Genomic DNA, 15,239 nt, shown 5'->3' on the forward strand with positions numbered 1-15,239 from the left:
TCTCCATAGTGGCTGTATTCTGAGCCTGTTTCTTCATCTGGAAATGGGACTAATGAGTCTTCCTACCAATGGTTTGTGTTGAAAATCCATGTAGATCACCCAGGGAGAGGATCTGGCACGCAGCAGACATATAAATGCGAGTTGCTCAAAAGTCTTGAAGGGTGGGGTGGCTAGGCAAGCATCTGAGTTTCAATCACCCCATGTAAAATGGGATTTTTTTTTTTTTTTTTTTTTTTTGGCTGCACTGCACGGCTTGTGAGATCTTAGTTCCCTGACCAGGGATCGAACCTGTGCGCCCTGCAGTGGAAGGGCAGAGTCTCAACCTCTGGACTGCCAGGGATGTCCCTGTAAAGTGGGATTTTAAGTGTCTCCATCTCCCAATTGTTGGACTTTACGCAGCTGTGACTGGTGTGCCTGGCCTGGGTCGGCAGCCCAGTATCTAGGACCTGACCGACGTAGGCCCAGATGCACTGGGGCCAGATGCGCTGAAGAACAAGCCAGTGAGCGGGTTTTGGGAGCCATTTTGTTCGTCTCAGGTGCCCAGTTCTCCATGCCCAACACCATGTCTCTTGGAACAACTGGTTTCTGAGTTGTTGCTGAAAACACATTAGGGAAAAACCCTGGGGCTGGGTATCTTTACTTGCCCCCAAGTCCCTTTTCTGTCCTGCTCTGTGTCCTGGGAGGCTGACCTGGGTGGTCAGTATCATTTGGGCTCCTGGGCCCTCTGGCTTCCAGTGGGGTTTAGACAATGAGGAGCCCGGCAGAAGATGGGGGATGGGTTCCCCCAACTCCCTCCCTGTGGGGTTGCCAGGAATGCAACTCCCCTCAGGGCAGCTCTCTCCAGGATTCGCTTTTCTGGGTTCCACTTTGCTCCCTTGTGCCTTGTGTGGGGAGTAACACCTCTCCTGTTATCGGTCTAGGGTAATGCACTGGCCCTGAGGTTTCCCTGTTCCCTGTCCACTTCTCTGCAAATGATCCCTCTGCTAAACTCTCTTTCGAATATCCCACGTGAGCATGCTGTCCTCTTCCTGCTGGAACACTGTCGCATGCACACACATTCATCAGCAGTGGTTTCTTAACCAGTCGGTTTGTCTGAAGAAAGTCTGGTCCTTCCAGGGCTGAAGAGCTTGGCATTAGGAGGTGGAGACTGGCAGACACACTGGATCCTCTCTACCAGCCCACCTTCCTTTTGTGCTGAGAGAACCCAATTTTGTTGCAACAGTAACAGGCCCAGGACAGGGGAGGTGGCTGGTCCAAGCAAATTAAAGCCAACTCCATTCCTGTTGCCTGCAACTGCTCTGAAAGGGGAGGCATCTAAGAAGGCTTTGCACTTTTCCCCCACTATCCTGGTGGCTGCCCTGCTTTGTGTCTTTGCTCCTGGTTGGGTGAAGGTGTACTGCTGGGAGCTATGGCAGCCATGTTGCCACCGTGAGGGCCTAAGCTGGAGAGTGAAACTCAGACTCACAGAGGGTGAAATAGAGCAGGAACAGAATCAAGAGTAACAAATGTCCCTATAGCTTGGGGCCCCTTAAGCCAGGTGTTTGCTACCTGGAGTTGAAGACTTAACTACGATACAGGGTGGGAGGAGGGGTAAAATCCATGAGGGAACGAGGCTCAAGGTGGTCCCCCGGGTGTCCATGGGCCTGGAAACCAATCGCCTCAGAGATCTTAGGCACCTGTGACCGAGGCAGGCAGGGGCAGGGCAAGTGGGTCTCCAGTCTGCAGGGGTGGTCAGTGGGCCGGGGCAGGGAGAGGGAGCCTTGAGAAATAAACAATACTGGGCATCTTCCCAAACACCAAGATCAGGGATTTCATTTAGGGGAAAAAAACTGTATTGTGAATGTGTCTTGGATTTAAATGTCATGAAACAACAAGGCCCTGCCCAGTGGGACCCATTCTTCCTCCCACCTCCTCTCCTACCCTCGCCCTGAGCTCATTCCATTCCAGCCTCCTGGCTTCACTGCTATTCCTTTCATGTACATCTGAGCTTGCCATGGGGCCTTTGCACTGGCCTTTGTCTGCCTGGATACTTGCCCGAGTGTCCACACGGCCTGTGCCCTCTATCAAGCCTCAGCTCCAACATCACCTAAGAAAGGCCTGCAACCAGCACAGGGAATGCCCTCAGTTTACCTACAGTTAGACAGTTATTTTAATTTCTATCGTGTTTCACTTTCTAGAAGGTGAATGCCACGAGGGCAGATGCTTTGCTTGTCCTGTTCCTCGCTCTACCCCTACCGTGTAGAGCAGTGACAGCAGCTGGGACCAGCAATTCCTCGGGGCTGGTAGGATTTTTTTCAACAACTGCATAATTGGTTCAGTGTTTGCAGGGCCAACAGAGAGCCACGTCCTCACGTTGAAGTCTGGCTCTACCACTAGGCAAGCCTCGTTTGACTCTCAACTCTATGGGACCCGAGGCAAGGCACTGGATCTCTCTGAGCCTGTTTCTGGTGGGCCGTGATCACCAAACAGAGCAGGGAGGAACTCACAGGCAAGTGGGGGTTCAGGCCAAGCAGGCTGCATGGTACGACTGTGCTCTAGGAGGGTCCTGCTCCTGCCGGCTTCCTTTTTACAGACTTGGGACAGTGAGAGCTTTTGTGGTCACAAGAGTGTCCTTCTTAGCAGACATGCCACATGGCTAGATGCCTGCTGCCTAGGGAAGCTGGTACCAGTGCTGGGAGCTCACGGGATGTTGAAGCTGGACACAGTCTTGCTGGGAAAGGAATTACTGGTCCCAGTTGCTGGGTGGCCTGGGCATGCTCCCTGGATTTGTCCTTCCTCACTTTACCCTGCTGCAAATGGGAACAAAAGCCTGGAGCTCACAGGATCCAGCATGGGCCTGGCCCAGGGGCTGTAAGCCAGTGCTGTGGCAGTATGTGAACTGGTGGCCAGGGTCTGGGACATGTTGATCACAGAGGCTCCAGTGGGTTCTTGCGCATCAGTAGGGGGCAGGGAAGAAGGGCTGGCCCCTCCCTAGAGTACAGCTGGGCCCCACTGGGCAAGGACCACACGTGACTCCACAGCAGCTCAGTGGGCTGGGGACAGGTGACGTGGGAGCCAGGTGCTGGGGTCATCATTATTGCAGTTCCCCAACAGTCCTGTGTTCCCCACGACAGAGCCCTGGAACAGGGCCTGGCACTGGGGCATCTGTGAGTTCCCTGGGCTCTCTACCCTCTCTCCCTGCATCCATCTGAAGGGGGCTTTGTGGATGCGCCAGAACAGGCACCAGGAACCACTCCTCCAAGCTGTCAGTTTATTTGCGTAAAATATTTCTTCAGAAGCAGCAGGGCTGCGGTGGAGGGGGTGCTGGCTCTCAGTCCCCCCGTGCCTTCCTCCGCACGGCCTGCACCAGCAGCTCTGAGTAGTGTTCCAGCAGGGCACGCAAATCTGGGCTGGCCAGGGGGCACAGTGTAGGTGGGGAGGGGGGGCCTGGGCTGGGCAGGGCCTGGGCTGGGGCCACATCGGTCCCAACCAGCCAGCCGTTGGCCTCTAACTGGCTGTGGATCCACAGGAAAGCGGAGGCCAGCTCAGTCCGTGCCTGCCGCTGCTCGGCGCTCACCTCGTCACTGGAGACCATCTGCAAGGGGCGCCATCTTGTTAGGGGCCACCTGGGCCAGGCAGTGCCAGGGAGCCCCTCAGTCCTTCCCCCTGACCCTGGGGCTCGGCTCACCAGGTGGTAAAGGTCCAGGGCTTCTTGGAAGGTAGTCTGCAGTCTGTGCACGACGGTCCCCACATTGCTCAGCTCAAGGGGATCTGGGGGCAGGACCCTGGCTGGCCCCCTCGGTTCCCCGCAGTGTCCAGGGCAGCCCTGGACTGGACTGAGCGCATCTGGGGGTGGAGGGGACGAAATGAGAAAGACACTTCTGCTTTTTAGCTGGTCTAAAGAGGCCAGTGTTGCTGGGCCGACCCCAACTGTTGTCCCTCTGCCTGGGACGCTTCCCTCAGTCCCCAAGGCTACCTTCCCACCCCTCCGGCAGGTGTCTCCTCAAATGCCACCTTCTCCCTGAAGCCTTTTCTCATCATCCTGTTTAAAACTAACCACTGCTCCCACCTGTCACTCCCTAAACCCTTTCTTTCTCTTCTTTTTCTCAGCACACATCGCTTTGTGATACACTTAACACTTTCCTTATAGATTTAGTCTGGGCGTCTCCCCCAGTTAAGGTGTCAATTCTCTGTAGTCTTGTTTACCACCAGGTCCCACGTCCCCAGGGCCCGGAACAAAGCCCAACACAAACGAGGTACTCACTAAATATGTAAGGCAATGAATGAAAGAGTGGCACAGCGCCTGTGGCCAGGTCAAGTGCCCACCTTTGGAGCTGAGCCAGCTGTTACATGGGATGAGCTTAGGGGACAATCCCTTGTCCCAAGGATGGTACTCACCAGGGGTGGGCTCCAGGAGGGAGGTGATGCTGCCAGGGACCCCAGGCCTGGCCTCTGGAAGTGGGGGGCTGTCGGGACGGGCAGGGGTATTGAGGGACTCAGGGGCCAGGAACCTTGGGAGAAAGGTGGCGTTGTGGAGCCTTGGGGCGCTCCCATCCACAGGGCTGGGGGCCAGGAAGCTGGCTGTTGTGACCGTGACATTGGGCTGGGTGGCCACAGGCTCCTGGGACCAGACACACGTGGTGGGAGGCTCCAGTTGGGGTGGGGGCAACACGAGCCTGTCACAGATGCTTGACAGGGTGAGTTTCAGGCTGGCGCGGGCCTCATGGTTGCCCCGGGAGGGCAGGGCAGCTTCTTGGCCCTCACTGTCAGAACTGGGTGTCACTGTGGTGGTGACGACCTGGAGCTCCTGGCCCAGGGAGGCCAGCTCCCCCAGGGACGAGGACCTGCACAGAGGCCTGGCCGGCTCAGCCAGGACAGGGCCCTCACTGTCCTCAACGGAAATGCTGCGTGGTATCTTGGCACAGGAACCGGCAGTGGCCTCCACGCAGGAGCGGGCGGCGGGGGTGTGGACACCCTGAGCCAGGCCTGGAGTGGGTAGAGCTGCGGGTGTCGGAGGCTTCTTGTCTGTGGGCGGCACAGAGGAGGGCAGGATGCAGGGCGCCAGGCCCGTGAGGCAGGGGGCTGGAAAGGAAGAGGCAGCTTACTCTCACACCCCCGCTCAGAGCTGATGGACAGGGAGCCCCGGCCAGGGTGGCTGCAGGGTCTGAGTGGATCCTGTCCATCCCCACCATGGCTCAGCTAGGCACCCAGGGCCATTTGCTGAGAAGGCTAGGGCTTTTCACCCGGGGGTGGGGACACTCACTCAGTGGGGACCAGGCTTCCAGGGTCTCGAGGGGCTCCTCAGCCTTCCCCCCAGAGATGACCTGCAAGCACAGCCTTGAGGTGAGGATGAGGCCACCAGGCTCCCAGCCCTATGTCTCGAGGGAAGCGGTCCCAGTACTCACGTTGGTCCTGCCTGGGCAGGTGTAGCCAGTACCTGCTCTCAGGGGCTCTGCTCTGGGCGGGCTCCCCCCGAGATCCGTGAGTTTGACCTCCGGGGATTTCACGAGGTGCAGGGGCAGCCGGGAAGGGAAGGTGTGGGTGAACCTGTAGGGGGGAAAACAGGTGGTTGTGGCTGCCCTGGGGGCGCCTGAGGGCACACGGCCCCACCCCTCGGGGAGACAGAGAGCTTGAAGGCGGGGTGGGGGTTCACTAGTTCACCAGCTCCCACCTGGATGTCTTCTGGAGGCGGGAGAGGAACTGGCCTGAGATGCTCAGCCGGGGATTGAAGAAGTCGTCCTCGGCCTCAGAGGCCTTCAGGTCTCTCAGGGATCCGTGGAAGAGCTCTAGGGCAAGATGCCGAAGGCGCCCTCAGAAGCCCTCCAGCTAGCCAGCCCTGGGCCCAGGCAGACCCCCAGACCAGCAGACAGATCCTCAGAAACCCTCATCAATAGACAACACACACTTTGGGAGCAAATGGAGCAGGCAGAAGAAACCATGCAGCTGGGCCCCTAAGTAAAACATACGCCCTCCCACCACCCTCGCCAGCCCTGCCAGGGAAAGCCTTACCCCAGAGAAGCCCACACTGAGCCCAGTCCTGGATGCCGCCCAGGCAGGGGTCAGAGAGGGGCATGGCCTACCCTCAGGGTGGGCGTCAGTAAGTGTCTCGAAGTGGTGGCGGAGGAACTTCTCTTGCTCAGGGGTCTGGGGCAGGGAGCCGTTGGATATGCTTGGCACCTCGGGCTGGGACAACTCTTCTGTGGTACCTGGGCATCCTGGGGAGAGGAGAAGGGGGTCAGGGAGAGGGAGTGGGCAGGAGAGAACCATCAACACCATGAATCATGGCAGACGCTCTGAAAAAGCCACTGGCCACTTAACAATGGAGAAAGCTGGACTTGCCCATCACACACCCTGTTGCCACCAGGCGGAGAAGGAAGGGCTAATGCGTCTGTCTTCCAGGGGAGGAAACTGGTGCTCAGTGGCCACCAAATGCAGGGTTGATGCTGGGCCAGTGGTTATATATCATGACCATCCCCTGGCCAGGCGCACGCACTGCCCTTCCCCACATCTGGCCCCTACTTACCTGGTGTAGGGGGCATCACATCAAACTGAGGGTCTGGGTCTGGCTGTGGAGGGGAGGAATGGATGGTGGTAAAGCTGCACTCTAAGTCGGCCTCTGACTCCCCTGAGTCTGGAAGACAGGGTGGGAGGGGTCAGGAGTCCAAAGGTGGGCCCTGACTGAGTCAGGTAAGGCGCCCTGGGTCTCAGGGCTTCAGTTTCCTCATCTGCAGAAGGGTGATGATAAGACCCGCCCCCTATTTTGATGGACCAGCAAGGCTACACTTCGAGGAAGGTGCAGAGCTGGGCTCCCACTGGTGGCAAGTTGGGCTCCAGAATTCTAGAGTGACAATAGCAGGGACCATGTCTGTCTCTGTGACAGACTCTGGGCTTCAGGAAGACTTGGTCAAGGTCACCATCAGTGCCCAGAAAGGGACCTGGCCAGATGAACAGACTACTGCAGGGTGTACTGCCTGGTGCTCACTCACCCTCAGGTGGGCTCTGGTCCTTCGAGCCGATGGAGGGGGCCCTGAGGTAGGAGTCACCTTGCTGGTCTCCTGGCGCCATCTCTACCTCCTCCGCACAGTACTTGCTGCAGTGCCCGTGGGGGTGGGGAGTAGGAATGATAACGTACTGGTTAGTAAACAAGTGGCCCCCACCCGGAACGCCTAGACATCTGCACCTGCTCCTGCTGGGAGTACAGCCTCACCTCTCCTGCCGCCTCCAGAGGCCCCCGCACCTCCTCCTGGAACCAGGGAGACAGGCTGCAGCAGAGGCTGCAGGGCTGGGCTCCTGCGCCATCCGGGCTTCACCCCCCGCCCGCCTCCCTCCCACAGGCCCACTGGGAGAGCGGAGAGCAGTTCTTCCAGGATGTGCCTATCAGCTGAGGTTTCCTCTCTCCAACTAAGGTTCCCCTTGGTGCAAAGGACACCCACCTGTCTGTCCCTGTGACTGTCACCTCTGTCTCCAGGGGGTAGATGATGAGCTCGCTGGCCTCAGAAGACTCCCTCTGTAGGGGTGGGAAGGAGGGAGGCCCGCAGCCATTGTCCTGGGGACTCTCTGACTGTGGGGGAAGACAGCACAGCCATCAGAGGCAGCCGTGGCAACCAGGGCTCCCCAAGCTGCTAGGTGTTCCGCCAACACCGACGGTTAACAGTAAAGATGTCGGTAGTGATGGCAGCCCTCACTGTTGGATGCTCCCTGTGAGCCAGGGCCTGGGCTGGGGCCATGACGAGCTCACTCTGTGCTGCCCCTGCATTATCATCAGCCCCTTTACAGATAAGGAATAGGTATGGCTCCAACCCTCTAAGAGTCTATTCATATGAAATTCAAGAACAGGCAAACCAATCCATGGTGAGAGAGGTCAGAATGCTGGTTACCAGGGCTTCCCTGGTGGCTCAGTGGTTAAGAATCCGCCTGCCAATGCAGGGGACACGGGTTAGAGCCCTGGTCCAGGAAGATCCCACATGCCGCGGTGCAACTAAGCCGGGCACCACAACTACTGAGCCTGCACTTTAGAGCCCGTGAGCCACAACTACTGAGCCTGCGTGCCACAACTACTGAAGCCCGCGCGCCTAGAGCCCGTGCTCCGCAACAAGAGAATCCACAGCAACGAGAAGCCCGTGCACCGCAACGAGGAGTAGCCCCCACTCGCCGAATCTAGAGAAAGCCTGCGTGCAGCAACGAAGACCCAATGCAGCCAAAAAGAAAAAAAAAGAAAAAAGAAAAAAAAGAATGCTGGTTACCTCAGTGGGAGTACTGATTGGAAGAGACAGAAGGGGGTCCTCCAAGATCCCCTTCCAAGAGGTAGAGAATGCTCTATATTTTGACTTGGGTGGTGGATACATCGGTGTGTACACAGGTAGCAATTCATCAAACTATATATTTATGATTTATGCACATAACTATTTATATTATGCCACATAAGCAAACTTATATAATAGAATAAAAAAGAATTTTGTTTGAAAAATAATAGAATAAGAGCTAAAGTTGCTTCAGCACCTTTTAGGGCCCAGACCCTGTTTCTAGAACTGGATTACTGTAAAAGCCCCCTGTTCACTTTTTCTTTTATGACCATTTTTTAAAATGACCTTTTCTGAAATCTTTTTTCTTAGTCACCTTTCTTTTTAAAAAATATTTATTTATTTATTTATTTGGCTGCACCAGGTCTTAGTTGCCGTGTGCAGGATCTTTAGTTGCGGCATGCAGGCTCTTGGCTGCGGCATGACCAGGGATCGAACCCAGGCCCCCTGCATTGGGAGCACGGAGTCTTAACCACTGGACCACCAGGGAAGTCCCTTTTTTTTTTTTAAAATGACCATATTTTTGAAAATCAAAGCCCAGAGAATCAAGCTTTGCTGCAAGTTACAGAGTCGGGAAGGGGTAGGGCCAGGGCTCCACCTGCTCAAATGCCCCCCCACTCAGGCATAGGCCTGCCCTCAGGCCCAAGCTCTTAACCCCCAAGCGACCCCACCTCCCCGCTTTCTGGTCTGCCCTGGGAAGTTTCACTGTGCACCAGGTCCGAGGCTCACCCTCCTGCCCTCTACCATCTCATGTAACCCTCTCGCACCCCTCGAGTGGGACAGTCAGCTTTATTTTCAGAACGAGAGCACTGAGGCCCCAGGTCCTGCGCCGGCAGTCATGGGGCAGGGGCTGTAGGCCGGGCTGGGGCAGGCAGTCTATACCTCGTTCAGGAGGCCCGCCAGTCTCTGCGACTCCACTGTATCTAGAACAGAATCCTCTAGGCTCTCGGGCTTCATGGGGGTAAAGTAGCAATCCAGGTCCCGGGCATCCAGGATGGTCTTGAGAGGCTCCTGGTCAGCCCGCTCCGCCCAGCGGCCATGTGGCTGGTAGCTGCGCTTGGCGTGGAAGGCCGAGCTGTCTGCCACATCATCATCTCCTAGCTGAGGGTGACAGGGGACGGTCAGGCAGCTAGCCAAGTGCTCACCGACTCCAGTGAGGGCCCGGGACACTGCACGGACCCGCATCCAGCCTCGTGGCTTTAAACATCAATCAGAAACAACTTCCAGATATTTGTTTCCAGCCTGAACCTTGTTCTTAAACTTCAGAAGTGCACATGCAACTGCTCCACGTCTCCACATGGATGTTTAGTGATCTTTCAAAGCAAACATGTTGAAGACAACAACTGACCTTCCCCCTAAACCTACTCCTCCTAACGCCTTCCCTGTCTCAGTGATTCTTTGCAGCTGCTCAGGCCCCAAACCTTGAGGTTCTCCTTCATTCCTCTTATTCTGTCCCTCACACTTCACATTGTATTTCTTCAACTCTGCCAGCCAAACACATCCAAGATATGGCCACTTCTCTTCCACGGTCCCCTAACCCTAACCCTGGTCCTGCCCACCACTGCCTCCTACCAAGACTTGCTTGAGAGACAGTGGAGGGTGGGTGCTTGAGAACTTAGGCTCTGGAGCAAGCCTTCTAGGGTCGACCCCACCTCCCCTAATTCCTAGCTTGACCCCAGATAAGTTACTTAACCTCTCTGGGCCTCAGTTCCCTATCTGTGAAATAACAAGGGATATGAAAAGCCCGTACATCCAGGAGGATTAAACAATACATATAAAAGACTCAATAGAACCTGTACAGAGTAAGTGTTCTGTGAATATTTGTTGGATGTAACTCCAATTGTAATATGCACTGATAAGGGAAAGCTTGGGGGCCTGAGAGAGCACAGCCACATGCCTGACCTGGTCAGCAGTGCAGGGGCTGATGACAGGGAGGATTTCCCTGAAGAGCTGACATTTAGGCTTTGATTTGAGGTCTGACATTGTTCCTGAAATAAACCCTTCAACCTGGGGTTTAGGATTCTGCTGCCAACTTCTAACCCACCAGCTCCTGGCCTGTCCCTCCCTCAATTAATGATCACTCATTCAATCCTACCTTCATCTTGGTCCCTCTTTCTCTCACATCCAGTTGTTTGGCTCCACCTTCAAAATCCATCCAGAATCCAACCACTTCTCCCCCCAGGTCCAGCCTCCAACCTCTCCTGCCAGGATTATCACAGCAGTCTCCTCCCTGGTCCCCCTGCTTGCCCCTCAGGGTCTGTTTTGCACAGGCAGCCATAGGGACCTGTTAACACCTGAGTTAGAGCACGACCCTCCTTGGCTCAGAGCTCTCCCTCCTGTCCATATCACTCAGCGCTACAGGGGAAGAAATAAGTGGAGAAGGACAATAAGGGGTGTCGAGGGGACACAGCAAGCCCACACGGTTCCTCACCACCTGGCCCCCACTGCTTCTCCGAGCCCTTCTCTGCCATTCTGCCCTCATTCACCCTCGACCCAGGCATCGGGCCTCCCTGCACTTCCTGGAACATGCTAATAAGCATGATCCTGCCTCACGGCCCTCACCCTTGCAGACTGGTCTCTCTGCCTAGAACATTCTTTCCCAGGATCTGTATTTCTCACTTGCTTTAATTCTGCTCAAATATGTGAAGGCCTCCCAGTGAAGCCTTTTCTTTTTACCCTAAAATTGTCACCACCCCCAACACTTTGTATTTTCCTTCTCAACTTTTTTGTCCTCCATAGCGCTGATTATCAGTTCCCCAAATACTATATAATTTACCTGTTTGATGTGGCTATTGTCCACCTCCCAAACTAGAGAATGAGCCTGTGAAGGCAGAGACTTCATCTGCCCTGCTGGTTGCTGTATCTAAGGGCCACAGCAAGGCCTAGCACAGGGTAGGCACTCAGTAAATATGTGTTGCATGAAAGAAGGACTGTCTAAGCGGAGAGTGGAAGGATGACAGGGGTTCTCCAGGGAAAGGAGACATGTGGAAGGGAAAAGTGTTCCCAGAAGAATGAGGAACATGGAGGAGGGCACCCCTTCTTTGTCAGCTCCTAGGCGTCCCACTCTCCGGGCAGACTCACCAGCCGCTTTGCCCAGAGTGGCAGCTTGCCGTTGGTCAGCAGGCACCGAGGATCTGGAGAGACACACGGAATCCATGAAAAGAGAATAAGCAACCCAAGAGACAACAGGCAACATAAACAGCAGTTCTCCAGAGACAACACAGGAAATGACAGACATCCAAAGATGGTCAACCTCTCTAACTGTCAGGGAAGTGCAAATTTAAACAATGGGATAGGGCTTCCCTGGTGGCGCAGTGGTTGAGAATCTGCCTGCCAATGCAGGGGACACGGGTTCGAGCCCTGGTCGGGGAAGATCCCACATGCCGCGGAGCAACTAAGCCCGTGTGCCACAACTACTGAGCTTGCGCATCTGGAGCCTGTGCTCCGCAACGAGAGGCTGCGATAGTGAGAGGCCCGCGCACCGCGATGAAGAGTAGCCCCCGCTTGCCGCAACTAGAGAAAGCCCTCGCACAGAAACGAAGACCCAACACAGCCAAAAAATAAATAAATAAAGTGAAATTCTTAAAAAAAAAAAAAAAAGTAAAAAAAAAAAAATTAAAAAACAACAACAACAACAACAACAAAAACAATGGAATATAATGTTTTACCTGTAAGATTGACCAAAATTAAAATGCTTCAAACTATCAAAAGTTGGCAAAAGTGTGGGGAAGCGGAGGGCTTAACACTGACTGCTGGGTGGGGCAGTAACTGGATTTGGAGGGCCCTTGGGGTTCTCTTTTAAAATAAAAAGTATATCCGACTTCCCTGACAGTCCAGTGGTTAAGACTCTGTGCTCCCAATGCAGGAGGCACGGGTTCAATCCCTGGCTGGGGAATAAAAATCCCATATGCCACGTGGCACAGCCAAAAAAAAATAAAACAAATCTTAAAAAAAAAAAAAAAGCGTATTAACCCCAGGATCTAGCAATGCCAGTCCTCGGCCTGAGGCCGAGGAGTGGTCAGCACAGTGTCATTCACAACAATGTAAAGTTAGAAAACACACAAATGCCCACCCAGAGCAAAATCACTGGTTATGCTGCTGGTTAAAAGAGGGAGGCCTCTGTTTTGTATTCACCAACCTACAGGTCAGTAAGATAGTTTTGAGAAGAAAAAGATACAGAATGATATCTGCAGTATAATACCATTTGCTGACACAGATGTTTCCTATGGATATGCACACATGTATACTAATGTTCAGGAAAAGGCCTATAAAGATTCACACCAAACTCATCGAAGTGGCCACCTGGGAGAGGACGCTGGATTGGATGCGAGGGTGGTGACAAAGAGAATGAGCTTACTCTCTATTTGATTGCTTCCCAAGGCTGAATCCTCCCACTGCTGTTGCCTACCGGTCAGCCATCCAGTTGGCCCCTGCCTGTTTCCTCCTTCTTGGCAGCCCACTACCCTCGCTAAGAGCACCCAGTGCTGGTCACTGTTCCCAGCCTCTCTCACAGCTGGAGCAATCATGGCCAATGGGACCTGTGAGAAGCCTGCAGGGGCTTCTGGGAGAGAGTTTCCTCTCTACAGGAGATTCCAGGAGGGAATGTCCTCTTTCAACCATGTCTCTGAGGACACAGTGGGGGAAGGGGAAGCTGGGACAAAGTGAGAGACTAGCACTGACATACATACACTACCAAATGTAAAATGGATGGCTAGTGGGAAGCTGCTGCATAGCACAGGGAGATCAGCTCGGTGCTTTGTGACCACCTAGAGGGGTGGGATAGGGAGGGTGGGAGGGAGGCTCAAGAGGGAGGGGATATGGGGATATATGTATACATATAGCTGATTCACTTTGTTGTACAGCAAACTAACACAACACTGTAAAGCAATTATACTCCAATAAAGATGTGAAAAAAAAATGTCCCTGATGCCTGGAACTTAAGCAGCCATCTTGTAACATGAGGGCCTAAGCCAAGGCGATATGCGGAGGGGCAGAAATTTATAGAGGGCCTGGCCTCTCATAAAGTCGCTGAGCTACTACTCTCCCTTCTGTCTGAACAAGAGAATCTGGTCTGTCTTCCGGTTAATATCACCCTGTTTTTCCCCTGGGACACCCCCTTACACCCACCCCTCGCCTTTGGTCAGGTGGTTCAAGTGGAGCTGACTAAAGCCTCCTACCCTCAGGGATGACCACATAACTCAGGCCTGGCCAATCACAGTGACTCAGAAATGGGCAGGTGACTCACAGCAGGAACATGAGTCATGAACACAGTACTTCGAGCTATTGGGAAAGAAGTGCTCTCTTTTCTAGAGTGTTATAACCTTGAGCTGCTGGGGATACTTTGCCCCTTGTACAGGGAGACTCTGCCTGAGAGCAAAGTCAACATGGAGAAAAGCAGAGCCAGGAGATGGAGAAACATCTATTTCTTTAACATCACCTGACTACCTGGATCCAGCCATGCCTGAACCAATACTCTCAAATTTCCATTTACAAGAACCAATAAATTCTCTTTCCAAATTAAGCCAGTGAGAGTCTAGGTGCTATTACCCTGAAAAAGTCCTGACTGATGTGATTATTGAGCTTCAACATGTGCCAGGCTGTGAAAACAGAGTAGGTCGCCAAAACCCAGCAACGATCCCTACACTGAGAGGTCAAAATAGGGCCCCTTTCCCAACCTGGATCCAAACTCTCTTTTGATGGTGTCCTTAGCAACTCTTCAGGTTCACATTCTTCCTCCAGCTCATCCTCTGTCTGCTCTCCAGGGCTTAGGGAGCAAATCTCGTTGGGCACAGATGCGTATGTCTCCTGCCTGAAGCCAGGAAAAAGGACAGCAAGGAGAGAAACATAGGTAAATGGGGTGGTAGAGGGGACCTGCCTAGGGCTGGGTCCTGTGCTGGGGTCCATGTGAACATACTCTTGGCTTCTGGTCAAGACGGTGCTGGAAGGTCTCACCTGCCACACCCCCTCTGCTAGAAACATATTGCCACAATAAATGAGATGTAACAAAGGCTGGGCTCAAGAAATAAGACAAACTCTTCAAGGGCCACAGCAATGGAACAAAAAGCAAAGCAGATGATAGTAGGGCATGAGTCCTAAGCTGCTGGCTTCTGTTCTGGGAAGTGGGGTTAGCAATGAGGTTTTAGCTCCACAAGCCAAAGAGCTGCCCACTCTCTTGGTGCCTAGATCTGCATTACCTCAAGATCACTGCAAAATATGGCCCATGTCAGGCCTGGTCCCCGTGGGGAAGCAATGCAAAGCCTCAAGACACAGAGAGAGATAGGGACAGCTCCGGAGGCGGGAGAGAAGAAAATTCAAAACCTCCCACTCCAACTGAAACTTCCAAACTAAAATCCCAAATAAAAAACCAGAACAGGAATTCACTCCAAATAAAACTGGTCTTGCAATATAAAGACTTAAGAAATATGTTTAGGAAACTCAAAGATATAAGTGAAGGAATAACTTCCATTAAAAGATTAAGAAGATGGGACTTCCCTGGTGGCACAGTGGCTAAGAATCTGCTTGCCAATGCAGGGGACACGGGTTCAAGCCCTGGTCCAGGAAGATCCCACATACCGCGGAGCAACTAAGCCCGTGCGCCACAACTGCCGAAGCCCGCACACCTAGAGCCCATGCTGTGCAACGAGAAGCCACCACAGTGAGAAGCCGGCACACTGCAACGAAGAGTAGCCCCAGCTCGCCGCAACTAGAGAAAGCCCGTGTGCAGCAATGAAGACCCAACGCAGCCAAAAATTAAAAACAAACAAAAAAAATACCTTAAAAAAAAAAGATTAAGAAGACATCTCTCCTCCACTGGACCCTTCTCTGATCTCCTCCCTCCCCACCATGGGCTGGGTGGGCTGGGTCGGGGCCTCCTCTGGTCTGCACAGCCCCCTGGGGCTTCCCCACCAGAGTGCCCATGGGCTCTCCAAGCACTTTTGCTTTTACACTTCAAAACCCTTC

General features: G+C 53.8%; 1 protein-coding gene across 3 annotated transcripts in view; it reads right to left on the bottom strand.

The window, feature by feature from the left end:
- Window positions 1–1,868: 1,868 nt before the first annotated feature.
- WDR62 (WD repeat domain 62) overlaps window positions 1,869–15,239 on the bottom strand; it is a 49,879-nt gene continuing 36,508 nt past the window's right edge. For 2 of the 3 annotated variants that reach the window (XM_036832746.1, XM_036832745.1), the window contains exons 20-32: window positions 13,955–14,088; window positions 11,361–11,413; window positions 9,162–9,380; window positions 7,413–7,540; window positions 6,966–7,069; window positions 6,503–6,610; window positions 6,060–6,194; window positions 5,651–5,765; window positions 5,385–5,526; window positions 5,243–5,303; window positions 4,378–5,061; window positions 3,668–3,825; window positions 1,869–3,574 (exon numbers count right to left, since the gene is read on the bottom strand). In XM_036832746.1, the coding sequence (XP_036688641.1) occupies window positions 3,311–3,574; window positions 3,668–3,825; window positions 4,378–5,061; window positions 5,243–5,303; window positions 5,385–5,526; window positions 5,651–5,765; window positions 6,060–6,194; window positions 6,503–6,610; window positions 6,966–7,069; window positions 7,413–7,540; window positions 9,162–9,380; window positions 11,361–11,413; window positions 13,955–14,088 (2,305 nt within the window). In that variant the 3' untranslated portion in view covers window positions 1,869–3,310. The remainder of the gene's footprint in view (window positions 3,575–3,667; window positions 3,826–4,377; window positions 5,062–5,242; window positions 5,304–5,384; window positions 5,527–5,650; window positions 5,766–6,059; window positions 6,195–6,502; window positions 6,611–6,965; window positions 7,070–7,412; window positions 7,541–9,161; window positions 9,381–11,360; window positions 11,414–13,954; window positions 14,089–15,239) is intronic. The other variant, XM_036832747.1, reaches the window with a different exon arrangement.

The sequence above is a fragment of the Balaenoptera musculus genome, chromosome 19 (assembly GCF_009873245.2).
Source record: "Balaenoptera musculus isolate JJ_BM4_2016_0621 chromosome 19, mBalMus1.pri.v3, whole genome shotgun sequence".
Lineage (NCBI taxonomy): Eukaryota > Metazoa > Chordata > Mammalia > Artiodactyla > Balaenopteridae > Balaenoptera > Balaenoptera musculus.